Source organism: Maylandia zebra, linkage group LG5 (genome assembly GCF_041146795.1).
Source record: "Maylandia zebra isolate NMK-2024a linkage group LG5, Mzebra_GT3a, whole genome shotgun sequence".
Classification (NCBI taxonomy): domain Eukaryota; kingdom Metazoa; phylum Chordata; class Actinopteri; order Cichliformes; family Cichlidae; genus Maylandia; species Maylandia zebra.
This window is the reverse complement of record NC_135171.1, coordinates 15,594,484-15,610,686: the sequence shown is the minus strand read 5'-3', so window position 1 is coordinate 15,610,686 and position 16,203 is coordinate 15,594,484. Positions and strand designations below refer to the sequence as shown.

General features: G+C 40.2%; 1 protein-coding gene across 2 annotated transcripts; it reads right to left on the bottom strand.

Moving 5' to 3' along the window:
• Window positions 1–419: 419 nt before the first annotated feature.
• On the bottom strand, window positions 420–16,136 carry kiaa1328 (KIAA1328 ortholog). Of its 2 annotated transcripts, XM_012917413.3 has the most exons (12): window positions 16,049–16,136; window positions 15,645–15,680; window positions 15,333–15,574; window positions 14,081–14,181; window positions 13,828–13,943; window positions 9,271–9,395; window positions 7,850–8,232; window positions 7,532–7,750; window positions 7,291–7,386; window positions 7,111–7,202; window positions 6,838–6,946; window positions 420–1,750 (listed from the first exon to the last, which is right to left on the bottom strand). In XM_012917413.3, the coding sequence occupies exons 1-12, from the start codon at window positions 16,101–16,103 to the stop codon at window positions 1,522–1,524; spliced, it is 1,803 nt and encodes a 600-aa protein (XP_012772867.1). In that variant the 5' UTR covers window positions 16,104–16,136; the 3' UTR covers window positions 420–1,521. The 2 variants fall into 2 exon arrangements, with proteins under 2 accessions (XP_012772867.1, XP_012772868.1); XM_012917414.3 differs by lacking the exon at window positions 15,645–15,680.
• Window positions 16,137–16,203: the final 67 nt, after the last annotated feature.

Below are 16,203 nucleotides of genomic sequence, written 5' to 3'. Positions count from 1 at the left end.
TGACCAAATAGTTTTTATATGACATGCATGGGCCACTGTTGTGGTCCACAGATGATCATTGTTCCTGTCTGCAGGACCATGCCTTCAGAACTTCTTTGATGACGGAGAAAAACGCTCCTTTTGACCAAGTGATGTCAAAGACAGATTTGAATTATTTATTTCATTGTCTGTTTATTTATTTGTTTATTTATTTGTGCTGTTTGAGCCAAGATCTGAGCTCTCATTACTGACACTGATCTGTTTTCTTGCAAGCGTTAACCTTGAATCGCGACACATCTTACCGCTCAAGTATTGGAAGTTTAACCACTACTAAGACTGCTTCTACATTTTTCCTGTGGCTTGCAAACTACTCACAACAATGCAGTACAACACTAAAGCCTTATGTATATTTGTAATTATAAATGCATACTGTTCTGTTCATTTAAAAAAAAAAAAAAAAAGGAAAAGCTTTGTTAAAAGATCGTTTCAAAATAAAATGCCACCGTTAAGCAAAGTGGGGGAAATAGTAATCCCTAGTTAAACACATCTTAAATCAACTGTTCAATCAGAAGAGACGCCTTGAGGTCAGTATAAGTTGCTGCTAATATTTAATGAACTAATGTCTGGTTTATTGTAAACAACTTTTGAAAACTGTATTCCCTTCCCTTCCTATTCTCCCCATTGTGCTTCATTTTGTTCAACAGAGCTCTGATCTTGTTCAACTCACGTGTTCTACCGAGAACTAAATTCAATGAAAACTGCACTATTTCATCCAAAAGAAATTTGAGTTCCTATCATTTTTTTTTTCGGTGCTGTTATCAGTGATTTTTATTTCTAAGGCTCAGTAGTGTTGCTAGAATCACATTTTACTTCATGTGGTTTTCAAAGTGTTCTGGAAATCTATTTCCCAATTTCAGCACATATGGAGGGGGGTGATGAATGTTGCATATTAAGCTTTGCCAGGTTCCTGATGAGCCAAGCTTCTGATGGGCAGCACGCTTTAGGCTCCCGCCCCCGTCTCTCCAGACTGCACCATTCTCTGGTCCCCTGGACTCTTCTTTTGTAATTCTAAATGAATGATGCGTCTCAGCTTAGCCCAATAATAAAGCACAGTCTAGAATAAAATACTCTGTGTTGTGTCATAATTACTGCTGATTGGTAACTTCTTGATATAAGATTCCCCTGGTTACTTTGGGGTTTACACAATGGCAACAGCTGTCTGCTACAGGATAGTTGTCACATGTGTATGGAACCGACTATGTATAATATTTCCAGTAAATCAGAGATTTATAAAATTTGCATCCTTTAGCCAGATGCACAGTGGAAAATTATGTCATATTGGCAATTTTTTACAAACGAGGCTTGAAAAATAAACATTTATTAGTATTTAAAAAAAATTCTACCAATATCACAATCTATGCAAACCGTGTGACATTGATTCTGATTTTAGAAAACCAATAAAAAGTTAAATGAAAAACATTTAAAAAAAAAAAAAAATGGACACAGCTGACTGAATCTTTTTCATGCTCCTCATTTTTTTCGTCAGCAAATGAAGAAAATATCTTCTAGTATTTTGCTTTCTTCCAGGTCTTGCTGAGTGCTCTGAGGACGAGGTCCACCAGGGGTAAGCATGGTTCGGCTCACTGATTTGGGGGCAGTATGAGCCGGTCTGTGTTGCAATGCTCTGGCTCTTTGAGTGGTTGTCTTGCATTGCTCAGGTGCAGAAACAGGACTAAAGATATCCAATAACTCAACCAGAGAAAAGTCCAACCTGAAAAAAAAGAAAAACTTTAGGTTAGGTTTCTAGCCCCCCCCCCCATTTTGCTTTTTTAGCCTCCACAGCTTGTTTCAAAGGTTGAATTGACACAGGCTACATTTATGAGCCCTGTACAGAGGAAACACTTTAAATGAGCTTTCTCACTGTGGTTTCATTGTAGCAGAGGAATGCACACAGAAAGCCTGCCAGTTACATTCTGCTTAACTATGAGGGCACATAAACAGAGCAAGCTGAGAGACTGACATCACAAATGTACAAAGCAACATCCAGTTAGAGCTAAAAACAAAGCAAAAAAAAACAAAACACTTGGGTGAGAGTTTTGCTTTCTTGTGGTCTGTGTTAACAACTGAAAGGTGAACAAAAAATATTTTCATACAAGTGTTAACAAATCTTTCTTGGTGAAGTGCCTACTGAACCCTAACAAGCAGCGTTAACAAGTCCAAACCACTGGGGCGTCCCAGCAGAAAAACACAGTTTCTTGCAGGTGTGAGAGAACAAGGGGGAGAGAACCCAGTGCCTTCTCCCGTGGAATAGAAATGAGGGGAATGTGCGGTGAAATAAATAAACCAAAACAGGGGAGATTAAGCTAATAGAGATTCAATCCCTCAGTCTGGCTGGTTTGATAAATTATTCAGTGTATACACAGTCGAACGACGGCCATTCCAGATACAAAACATGAATTCTTTAAAGCACGCTCGACTGATGTTGCTAACATAATTCTCTGCTCGTTTAAAGCCGCATCGATTTGCATTGCGCGGCTCTGCACACAGCTCTCCCAGGTAAGGCCGATCCTTGGGATGTACTTGTTGATATGCATGCGGGTGGTCAGCACACAGACGCAGTGGTGAAACTTCCAATCAGGGTGCATTTATGTTCCTCAACACGTAACTATGGACCTTGATATGTCATGTTTTCAAACTAACTTCAGGCTTCACATATCAATAGCCGAAAAGGCTTTTAAAGGGCTATATTTTGCTTTAGCAACATGAATTCATGTATGTACATGTTTGAGCAAAGGGATTTGATTGGGGGAAGAAAGAAAAAAAAAACAAGAAAAGAAGCTCAACTAAGTAAATCTGTCTTCCTCATTTGGTCTCCTGCCTGTCAACAGCAAAGGAGAAAAGAGGAGAAAGTCTGAGAGCATGAGTGAGAAGGAGTGTGTATGTGCCCGCTTGTAAGAGAGAGTCTGGAAATGACTGCTGCTTTGTGGATAGAGATGGAGGCAGAGAGGGAATGTGGGGGAGGGACTTTGGCTGGGTTGCTTCGCTCGAAATGTGAGAATTTGCATTTTTATTTGTTGATTTATTTAACGGACAGGGCTCTCAAACAGCCATCCATCAACAAACGACATGTTGGTAATGAATAATGCATCACTTACCGGCGGTCACAATCTATAACAAGGGTAGTGCGGGGGGTAGGGGGTATAGTTTGGGCAGCAGTATTGGGGGGTGGCAATGGGTAGGGCGAGGGAGGGCTGCTGGCACAGAGATTGCATGAAGGCCAAAGAGAAGAATGCCAATAGATTTTCAGAGGGGGTATACGGTGCGACAAAGAACTTCATTTCTTGGCTCCAGTTTGCATGAAGTAAAGTTGTGAATTGATGATGGATATTTATATCTCCCAAGGGAGTCCTGGCAGAATCATTTTTACTGTGTGCTTACAGATAAAATACATGGACAGCAGTAGCAGCAACACACGTTTCTGTCACTGTTTTTTTTTTTAAAAAGAGAAAAATAAGGTCTTGGACCTGGAATGTCGGGTCATTTTGAGAGCATCTGAAGACATCACGTTGTCAACATAAAGCATTTAGTACTTTTATCCTTAGGACAGGAAATGTAACAGAAAGGAGACTCGGACAAAGTTTAATCTTGATTTTGAAATTTAAAAACGTGTTATAATGACTACTGTGAAACAGTAGATGTGCGCTGCTCTGCTTTCAAATACTTTTTAAATGCTTCAAACTCGTACACCAAGAAGTCTTCAGAGTACAATAAAAAAATAAAAATAAAAAACACAACTACTGGACTTTATTTTCCCCAATTTATCAGTTACAGAGCTTCTGTTTCTCTTTTCTAGCTCCATGAGGCCAGATAAAAATTTTCAGAAAACTTCTTCAGCATATGCTACTCACCACCTCCTTCCCACTCATAACTTTCACTGCTTGTTTGGCTTTTCTCTTTCATTAAAGATAGCCGTCTCGCCCCGGCGCCTCTTTTCATTTGCAGTCCAAACAGTAAGATAAAAAACCTATAATGGCCACTGTGTATATCCCGCATGTCAATTTCCCAGCCAATCAATAGCAGGCGGGCAATGGCAGGAAGGATCAAGATGAGATGGGCGGCGTGCGCTGGAACTGTCTCATTACTAACTAGCACAGGATTCATGAAAGGATTAAAAAGGTCACTTAATGTTAACCTCAGTTTGGTTGTGCGATTTGCACATCAACATCAAATTGGTTAAGATTAGATGGTTACAAGAGCTATTTTGTTGCCAAGTGAAGGAGAACGCTTCAGGTAACATGGGGAATTTTTCAGTAAGATTTTTTTGTTTGGTTTTGTTTTGTTTGTTTGTTTTATCTTTAAAGATATTTAAATAAAACAAGTTTAATAGTGATAATAAAGCCATTCTTTCTTTAAACAACCTCAAATATCAAAACTTGATGTGGTTGTTCCCATGATTCACTAACCAAAGCTATAAAAGATTTCCCCCCCCCCCCCCCCCACACACACACACACAGATGAAAATAAGTATTTTTGAAAACTAGCACCAAACCACACATTACTGATCTGCTAAAGTCAGGCCGCTCTGACAGGTTTCTGATGAGCTCAGAGCAACAACATATTGCCTTCACTTCATTCACTGAATTCTTTTACAACTATTTTTATTCTCGGTATTTTGAACACCAGCTAAGGGAAAGACATATGTCTAATACGATTCAGTGGATTACCAAAGGATTATAAATATCTGAAAAGATGCACATGAAAAAAACATGTTGCAAGAAAACCACAAAAGGCATCTGAGACACAGACTTCCTCATTACTGGCACAAAAAAAAAAAAAAAGAAGACATTGTGTATCTAAGAGTAGAACAATTTTAATAGGCTTTGGAGGTGAAAATGAATGGTAATAAGATCTGATACTCCAGATCCCCTGCTGGAATTAATGGGCATCTGCTAGAGCTCACAGTTCAACTTGGACCAGGCGCTGCTTTATTTAAGAGTTAATCGTCAGAAGTTGGAAACTTCAAGGTGTTTTGAAGAACTATCCTTCAAAACAAGGAGGGGGAGGCTGTCTCACAGCTAGTGTATCTGCTATCTACCACTGCATTTACAACAAGGTAGAGGAAATCTGACATTACAGAAAAGAATTGCTCCAGTGTGGAAATAATAATGGCTTTAAAGGAAAGCTGTGCAGAATCACAAATTATTTTTTAGCATCTGATATTTTTTTTGCATTTAATTCCACTGCGGCCTTGGAGTCCAACTGAACATGCACATTGCACACGCATTAAGACAACACACAGTCAGGTTAATTACTATTCCATGTACAGAGTCCTTTGCATTTTTAGGGAATGCTTGCACTCAGTGATTCATCCCTATCTTCAAATCCCCTCTCCCCCCTTCTTACATCTTTCTCACCGTTTCCACTACTATCCATCTGAACCTGCTCTACCTTTCCTCGCTTCCCATTTTTTCACTTTATCCAATGCTCTCACCCTCAAACACACTTTTAACATCTCTCCCTCACTTCTGCTTTCTTCGTCTCATTTCTGTGGCTGAGCGGACGGGGGGGGGGGTGTATCCAGAAGTCTGTTCAATTACACCTGCTGCAGGATCCCTGCTAGGACGACTAATGGAACGCAGCATGTCTCCTGACAGGCTGGCCGCAGCACTAGCTAGCCCAGTAAAAAGCTTCAATTAGCTTCTCGCAGCTCGAAAAGTTAGCTAGACTAAGAAAAGTCATCATTTAACCACAAACACTGCAGCAACAGCAAGCCCAGGAAAAAAACATTAAATACTTATATTCTAAATCTGCTGTAATCTTTTTGTTGGAAACAGGAGGAAAAGACACTCGCTGCCACAGACCACTAATAAAACACTCCAATTTATCACCTAGTTTCTAAGCTGCTACCTTTATTTCACCCATAAATCCTTGTGGAAAACATTCCTTAACCCGAGGACCCTCAGTTCAGAATTTTAGATAAACACAGATTCATGACTTCTTACATCCTTCAGATGTTTGAACTGTGTTGATTTTTCATATATGTTTTTAAATCACAAATCTGCTGGCACAAGATTCACCATAACTGGTGGCCTGATGGCGACGGGTCAGTTAATAAATAAATACATAATAATAATAATAATAATAATAATAATAATAATAATAAAGTATGTTGGGGACCCTGACTGGCTAACTGCTGGCCTGTTGGGGTCAGTGAAGGCTTTTTCAGTGATCATGTACTCTCACATATGAGAAGTGTTTTTTCTTACAGTTAGTATACCAATAAGTCCTACAGCACACCAAATGTTCAGTTAGATTAAATGTGAAGAAAAGCTACTTTTCAGCTGCTCCAACCCACCACTGGTGCATTTTACACAACAGCAGCACAAACAAACTAAGAAATTGTTCAAATGAAAGCTGTCAAGATATGCAAATGAACTGCTTGTTTAGTTTGCCACAATCTTTAAATTTGGCTGACTTTTTGTAATGATTGCTGGAGCAGACAGCAGCTACCCCAGCCCAGCGATACACAAATCATGGGCGAGTCTAAAAAGGGGTATAGCATTTACTCCACTACATTTACTTTAAACCTTTAGTTACTTAATATTTGATCGATTTACCTTTATGACATAAAATTTTGTATTTCTTGTGTAGTATAGGGGAAAAATATTATGCTGGACACTGTAACACTTTAACACATTAACATAAATATTTCAACCACACAGACTGTTCTTCTGAGAACTACATTATCCAATATAATTGCTAAAAATGGACCACCCTTATAAACATTGTACAGCACTTTAATGAACTTACAAACTATTACAATAAATGTTTATTAAATTGTTTATTGATGTTTGTTACCTGGTGTCTGGAGTCTTTTGGATTGCAGATACTGATGTGTGCTTCCTTAGGCTTGCAGGTGATTCAGCAGGAGATGTGGCCATGTCCTTTGTGGGCTGTTTTAAATATTCTGAGGTCAAGAAAAGGATATATTTGCTTTTTTTATTAAAAATTTAACAAGGTATTTTAGTGATACATGAGAGTGCTAAAATATGTATTTCAAGCTAAACTGTTCCCCTGTCTCAAGCTAAACTGTGCAAACACTTTATTGATTAATTGATAATACAAGCTTACCACTGCCATTGTTCAGAGGATTAGGTACAGTTTCTGGATGCTTTTCATGCAAGCTCTGTCCTCCAGGATGTACTCCTGCATCATCACACACACTGTAGACAACATACAAAATGCATTAATGTTCCTTTCACATGTGTCTGGTTGGTGTGCAATATCTGTATATGCCAAAATTTGCTTTACCTGGAGGGTATATCTTGGTGCGAAGGATTCTGCACTTCTGTAACATCACTCCTAGTATTAGAGGAGCTGACCTCAGCTTGAGTAGCTGGTTGAAATCTAACACAGATATAGCAAGTTAAAATAGTCTGCAATGGTATAAACTGAAGTACAGAGGATGACACAAAATATGAAAAGACCAAGGATTGCAGACACGTAATGGATGTACCAAAGTAACTACCGTCAACAGCAAATACCGTTCTACCTTTTGTAATCAAGATGTGACTGCTGTAGTTGCTGATTCTGTCTCTGGAGCCTTTCCTCCTGCTCTGCCAGGCGTGCATGCAGCCTCTCTCTCTCCATCTCTAACTGCATCTTCTGCAGCAGCAGCTGGTGCCTCTTCTCCTCCCAGTCCTCCTGACCCAGCAGAGGCCTGGTCAGAGCTTCCTTGGCCCCAGAGTCCATGATATTCCCACTATGGAGCCTATGTGCAAATGCATGTTACATGCCATCTCCTTTGTGCCTTGCTAAAATTTTCAACATGAAAAAAGGAAAGTAATGCTGGTATGGCTGAATACTGTACCTTTTACACTCATCTTGGTTAAAGGTATCATGGTGGCTCAGACGAGAGGAACTGTGAATTCTTTGCTGCTGTGTTCCACAGACAGTGCCTTGATCCCTGCATTCACAACACTCACATCTGTGGGATGAGTGTGGGCCCCTGCACTCTATTTTTTGACAATTATGCTGTATTACTGGCCCATGAGTTGGACTTAACGGTCCATCACAAGAAAGACAAGCAGTGCTCCTAAATGTCCGTACTGCTCCTCTTCTTCCATAACCATTCCTGTATGCTCGAGCTTGTGGTCCTCCAGTAGCAGCGTGACTGAGGTATGAGCCATCAAAGAGTGAGCTATTAGCTCTGCTTGTAGATGTCCTATTGGGGAGTTCCTCACTACTGTGCACCTGGACAGAGAACAAAGAGGACAATTAATGTATTTTGGCCCATTAAGGAAGCCTCTGAAAAACTGATGGGAGTTTTTCAGCCAAAACATTCGACTGCTCCATAAAACTTTAATTTAGAGCTGGCTGCAAAGCTGAAATTTACCAATACGGAATTAGGCCTCGCTTAGCAACCTAATTTGCTCGCGTTACTATGTGCCGTAAAGGCTCCCCATTTGCTTGCAAGAGCAATTTCACAAGAACTCACATTTCACTTGCACTCTATGTGAGCTGCTGCGACCCAAGGCATCTTTTTTGGTCTACTTCCTTCCATTTGTGCACATAATTACTGTGGCTGTGTACTGAGTTAAGAGATACCAAAGAACAGTTCATATAAAAGGTAGTAGGTGAGCACATGCTCTGTAGACACTGGTAATGAAAATGATATGATGATGACACTGATGATCCTCTTGTGCTAAAGTGGTGATTTCACCATGGACCTTGTATAGCTATAATATAAAAGGGATAAACCTGTGTTTTTCAACTAAACACAAGTGACAGGTGAGCAAAGATCATGAACATTATGAGATAAACATAAGGAGAAAAGCCCATTTTATAGTAGACTGAGAAAGAGACTGACTAATTTGCTGAGGGTCAGAGAGCAGGCAAACACACATTATTCAGAGCCACTGCGGACAATGAGGTTGGCCAAGTCATCCATTCATACAGAGGCTGCAGCCAGAGAGGCATCTTCGCCTTTAAAGTGTCACCTTGAGAGAGTTTTTACTAGGTTGTAGTCATATTGAGGTAGTGACTGTGGACTGTAGTGATTTGTTATAAATTATTATGGCACTTGGCCATGGAACAATGCCTCTTGCATGTGTTTCCACTGGATTTTTTTGTATGTGACTGATGGCAAACAGGGCTATTGCCTGAATGTGGCTCCCATAGGAGAATGGCTGTCATTTTATTGTGCATTTTCCATTGCAATAGAAACATAAAAGGAAATGTGTGTACATATAACCTATAACACACACACAACCATTTTATCCCATATCTTACCTTACTGTGACTTGATGGCTGGCTAAGCTGGGCAATGGACTGATTGAGCTTTGCCTGTTGCTGAGAAATGTATTGTTGGTAGAGCCCAAGCAGCTCCTGGCACTCTTTGTACTGCTGCTGCAGACCTGGAGGACCAAGGGTTAAGTAACTAACAAAGTAGAACAACAGCTAAACTGAAACAAAAGAAACCCTTAGAGTAAAACATAACCACCACCCCAGATTTGGCTGAGAAATCATGCAGTGAGTTCCATCAAATTGTGTGACTGAAAGAAATTCTGGCTTCACTATTTGATTCAAATAGGAAGGAGTTTTCATTTTCATTCAAAATAAATAAATAAATCTTACAAATCCCTAACGTGTAGCTCTTTGATGAGTTCAATTTTTGCTGAGAAGTAGTTTTAGTAAAAGAAAAGTTTCTCCTGTGCTACTTTGAAGATGCTGGATTTAGATCGACAATCTGAATTAAAACCTTGTTTCCGTAATCAATTACACATTGGACCAGAAAAGTAGAGAAAAGGCAAAGCTGAAAACAGAGACAGGGAAGAGTCCAGCAAAATCAAAGTTGTTGTTGTGGCACAGAGCTTTCACCATCTGGGCAGGGCCAAGCTGTTTTGAGCTGAGCTGGGCAATGCCACGCCAGGCTATCTGCCAGACAGAGAGCTGGCAGACACAAGAAAACTAATCTGGAGCGGGACTACTGCTGCGCCTCAGGAGCCCCACTAATGACAGTGGCAGCACCACACCACACCCGCACATACAAAGATAATGAGCATGAGAATGGAGAGACTGCACACAGACATACTCGCACACATTCAATAATCATTGTCAATCTGACTCTCTAGTACAAACATAAAAACAGCAAGACACGAGAGCACAAATTCCCCACCTGCACTGTAAACAGCCCGCACACAAACACTACAATAAAGCAAGTAGTACACACACTCCCACCCAAGCTGACCATAAAGTGTGTTCCTCTAGGCCATATCTTTTTATGATGGTGCTCCTGCTCCCCCAGCTGATGAGTTTCTCAGCATCCATTTGGAAAAGAAACCCTCATTTTAAAGAGAAAATCAAAGTTCAAAGAAGAGTCTTATTGAAGGAATAGTTGGCAGAACACTCCATAAGAAAACACTTTGGTTGTTAGAAGACTTCAATCAGGCTGTGGAAATGAGACACAGGGAAAGAGAAGAGAGCGGTGACGACTTTGAATTGAGGACCAGACACCAGACAAAAGCAATGCAACAGCTTCCATAAACACTAGAAAAATGCGAGGAAATGTTTTGATTGAACCCTCCGTCTAACTAGGGCTCCTCTACCGCCTCACTGATCTCCATGGAAGCAGTTCCATACACAGAACTTAAGGACATCACAAGGACATCACATCATGTAAACCTGTGTTGGGAGGTCTATTTATGCAGCATGAATAAAAGTCCTAAAGGGGAGATAGTGAACATGCTTATACAACTAAACCTCACTGAAATCCAAGGTAATGTGTGGTGTGTTCAGGGTTTGTTTTTCTTTTAAATGCATATTTTACCACAATATAAGGCAATTCCCACTTTATGTCGGCATACAAAGCAGAGACCACACGCAATCTAAAACACACAAGCAAAGTCCATCTGTGCTGAACACCCAAGCAGGCTGCAGCATCATATCATCCCAGTGCATAGATGAACATAACATGTGTTAATGTGTTGACAGGGTAATGCAGTCCCTGGATAGCAAGTGCTAGGTAATCTGAACCGAGTGGCGCAACACTGATAAGATTCCACTTCTCAGCCAGTCGCTACACTAAACATGCTTCCTCTACAGCCTTGGACATCAGCCAATGGGGGCCAAGCTCTCAGCAAGCCCCTAGTTTACATCAGAGCTGCAACGTGCCAACAATGACTTACTCCTCCCCCCTGCTCCAAAAATACTCCGAATCAAGGGCTTGGGTTGAAGAGGCTTCAGACGGGGTCTGTCAAAATGATTCACTTCCCTGTCAGGCCGAGGCTCAAATGAAATAATGAAATCCACTTCAAGGTGGAACAAATTTGCACAGGAGGGGGGAATATTTTAAAACCTGCTTTAGCACAGTGTGCCAAACAGATTGAGCCTGAGCTGGAATGTGAGAGGTATGGGGGCGGAGACGGATGTGTGAATATGTGTGAGAGTATGAATGTGTGTAAGGAAGAAATGGCGGGGAATTAATAGAAGGAGACAGTTTACATTACTGCTTCAATCCTGCTGAATCTGAAAAAGAGACATGAATGCCAAATCTCACAATAAACCAATACACAACTCCACACATCATCTTACAGTTATTTTAGAAAATGTCTGGAAATTTCCAAGAGTGAAGATGAAGAAAACCATTCTCAGGCATCTTCGAGACTCATTGATCAGAACTCTAAAGCAATAGCAGTTCTGAGGCACAGATGCACGACCTGGCATCAGTACAAACTGGCTGGTGGCTATGGAATATGTCAAATGGCACACCTACCAAAGCTTAAAACACAAGGTCCATAAAAAAAATATTAAATTTATTAAGCATTATTTATTTTACATTAGGCTCACAACTGGTTCCATTCACTTTTATTATACTCCTGCAGAAAGAATGGCTATATATTCAAATATAAAGCTGTCGTATTTACCCACTGGTAGGTAGTAATTTATTGTAAAGGACTACTGCACTACTTCCAAGAATAAAAGGTGAGTTAAACAACAACAAGACCAAAAATCATCATAACCCCTAAAACATAACAAATTAGAATTTATCCAAAAGCAAGCATTTGATGTATGCTTATCACAAAAAGCACACTTGATAAAATTAGATTTCCGCATTGTAAATGTCACACATCAAAACCTTTAAGGCCAGAAATGGATTTAGCACTCCTGTGATAGAGGAATGCCAATGCCAATGCATTCCTCTATCAAATGCCATTTTAGTAACACGCAGCAGAACTGTTGTGTCCCTCTCTCCATGGCCTCAGGATTCCCTCCAATTGTTTCAGCTCAATAAGTGGCATTACATGTAGCACCTGCTGTGCCTTGTTCTGGATACAGAAAGTAAAACAGTATACCATGTTACTAACGCCACCTTGACTTGTGCTCGTGCCAACATGCCCTGAAGTAAAAAAGCATCCTTTCTATCTGAAACACAAATTCAGCCCTGTGTGCCAGTCAGCTCCAAATGTCAGCTGAACATCCCAAATATCAAGGGTACTTTTCCTTCTCATCCTAGTTGGCTTGGGGCTAAGGTATAGTCCTACATTCTTTATACCCCTGACATCCCTGAATCTTGGTGAGATAAGATAAGCTAAGGCGTAATGGAATTAGACTTGACAAGACTCTCATTCAGTGTGTTTGCCTTTGGTGTCTCCTTAACCTTTCGGAGAAGTGCCGAAACCTTCTGCCTGAGAAGAGCCTTCGTGACTCTTGCACACACTTTAAAAGACTACGTTCTCCCCCCCGGAGGTGCTTGGATCCGAACACTTTTTCCTCTCAAATACCTTTTTAATGGAGTTTAGAAGTTTGGTGTAAATGCCAAGTCTCCAAGCCAAAGTGCCTTTAATTGAGTTGTGCTTTCCTAATTTTCCCTGCCGCCGTTGCCAATTGTGCAATTTACCAGCCGGGTCAATTACTCTTCATATTTCGCAGTGTTTTTAACCTAAATTGACTGCTGGCCATACTCTAGTTTGACCTGAGCAGAATTGTTATGAAGACAGCAGATTGGGGTGTAGCATTACAACTCTAGCACCGTTAGACATGTTAGACCAACAAGAATCAGCTGTTGACCTGTCTGATCTCATTTTCTACAGGAGAAACTGAGAGATATTCTCTAACACTGAATAGTATGGGAGGGTGACAAAAAAACACGGTAAAAAGCAAATACTGTGGTCTTCTCTGTGAATATGAAAATTCATCTTTGGATGATAAGATGATTTAGATGGTTTAGGGCACGGCTCCAACCATGAAATTGATTCTGTACACAACAGCGGATAAGCTACAAGCACTCGCAAAAGACAACTGCAGCAGACATCAAGTAATATAAATTCATCTGCTCTACTTCTCTGCCTTTTGTATCAGATTGAAGGTTCTTGCCCAAAGACTGTAAATAGCCTTGCCTGAGACAACACTGCCCCCTGCAGACTTTCTTTTTGAACAGCACACACAATACAATCATATACAGTAAATACCATAATGAGCCACAAGGTGTTGGCTTTATGAAATGTCTTTTCTTAAATACATTTTACTTTTGGGGTTTTTTAAACATCAGCTTTAGCACAATAACTCCTTTTTGGTGTCTTTGCAGCAGCCTTATCACGTGAAGATGCATGTTCCAAAATAGTTTAAACAAACATCATTAAAGAAGGTCAAGTTGTCTGACAAACATTCAAACAGAACAAGATGAGCAGATCTGCTTTCACTGATTATAAACATAACCCAATGCAGCTCTCAAAAGAGCATCCACAGCCTTATCATTTCACTTAAAAAAAAAAAAATTCACTTCATATGGCCCATTAGGAAAAGCAGGGCATTATACATTGCAGCTGTCTGCTTGCTTTGAAAGGATACTTTCCCTTTCCTGTGCTATGATTTGGTTCTGTTGCTCTAGCTGCTGAATCTTGCATTCAAAATTTCCCTGTTCATCTTTCAGACGCCGCACCGACTCTTCTTTCTCCTCGCTCACTCTAGAGAACAGGGAAACAAAAGACAATTTAAAAATAAAATAAAAAAAGAAGGAAAACATATGAGGAGTTAATAAAATACATTTTAATTTCCATCACTATAAATTGTTAAATTCATAAAAGATAATAACGTTGGATACCTAGCCAGTTCTTCAATGAGATTTGCAATTCGTCGCTTATCTTCAGGACAAAGGTCTTTCAGACAGACCTCACTCTTTGCTTTGCTGACTTCAGAAATTACCTTTAAGAATATGAGAGTAAGAGTTAAACATACAGATTTAATAATAAAGAGTAGCAGTACTGTTTCTATATACACTCACTGGCCACTATATTTAACAAATTCATCTGTTTGTTAGGTTCAGCCAATCATATGACAGCAATTCATGTAGTCTAGTTCAGCGGTCCCCAATCCCCGGGCCTCGGACCGGTACCGGTCCGTGTGTCGTTTGGTACCGGGCCACGAGAGTTGAGGCTCAGGTGTGAAATGTATGGTTTTCAGGGTTTTTATCAGTTTTCAGCGTTATTTTGTTATCGTTTTTATCGTTAACTTGGTTTTTCTGGGTCTTTTCACGTGTGTTATGAATAAATCTTCTTTTTTCGGTACCAGTACTAGTTATATTTTGTTGTATTTATCCGCGACACCTTAAAGGCCAGTCCGTGAAAATATTGTTGGGCATAAACCGGTCCGTGGCACAAAAAAGGTTGGGGACCGCTGGTCTAGTTGACCTGCTTCATTTCAAACCATCAGATTGGACAATAGAAGATTTAAAAACATTGCTTGGTCTAATGAGTATTGATTTTTTCTGTGGTATCCAGATGGTAGTCTGAGAATTTGGAGTAAATAACATTAAAGAATGAATCCATCCTGCATTGTATTAGCATGATGGCTTTGGTGTAACACTAAAGTCTACCTGAGTATTAACCATGTCCATCTTTTTATGACCAGTGTACTATCTTCTGTCACATGACATGTCACAAAGCTCAAATAATCTCAAACTGATTTCATGAACATGATGAGGAGTTCACTACTCAAATAGCCCCAAAAGTCACCAGCTCACAATGCAAAAGAGCACCTTTGGGTTTTGGCGAACCTGGAGATTGACAATATTGATGTGCAAGTGGCAAATTTGAAGCAACTGTGTGATGCTAATACATCAATATGGACAAAAATCTTTAAGGAATCTTTCTAGCCCCTTGTTGAATTTATGCCACAAAGAATTAAGGCAGTTCAGAAGTCAAAAGGGTGTTCAACCTGATACTAGCAAAGCGTCACTAATGAAGTGGACAGTGGGTTTATTTGAGACCAAAAAAAGCACTATACGAATTTAAATTCAGTGCATTACATATTGCCATTTAATCAAAAAAGTTCAGCCGAAAAAAATCCTATGATACCTGTGAAACCGGAAGAAAAGTCTGAGGTGTCATCACAGCAGCATTGTGGTGAACAGACACGTCCTCCTTAGTATAAACCCCTGAGTGATCACTTTGGTTTTTGACTTCTCTCCTTTGCTTGGCCTGTTTTTTGCAGTCAGAAGTGCTCTTCACTCCCATCTTGTGGCCTCTTTTCTTGGATGTACTGGTACTGAGTGGTTTCAGGTTAAAAGGGGCCTGAGACGTCACTTCTCCGTCCACCCCTGAGGATGTTAAGAAGACAACAATAAGAGCCACTCTATATAAAGTTTTACTGTTTATCACTGGACTCACCAGGAATAAACACCAAAGGCCGTTCATCATCTGACACTGTGTGGGCATAACAAAAAGAGGATGGAGACACTCAAATTAAACAGCTGCAGATGGCTTTTACAGTGTTATTTTTGCTCTGTTCTGTATTGGGAGACCTAGCAGGACTAACTCAGTGTAAGAGGTAGCATGAATACCGTTATCATCAATAACAAACTATCCAAAATCAACTTGAAATAAGTGGTTAGGTGAGCAGTCTTTATCTTAACTATAATTAGCTACAAGCTCTCTCACTTCCTCAGAGAAAACAACTTTCTAGTACGGACGTAAAAGTAACACTATAACTCTACTTCGAAAAGCTTTATGTCTTCCTGTAAGATATATACAACTGTGAAGTGTTGGATAAGGCTCGATAAAAGTCAGCGTACCGCCATTCATCCAAAATATCCCCGAATTTTCACTTCTTTTCGCTGCTGCCGCCATGTTGAATCAACCGCCACCACTCCCAGGGAGCCAAGCGTTGCTAAGGAATAGATGTCCCGCCTTTCTCTTACAAGCAAAAATCTCATTGGTTGCGTTGTAG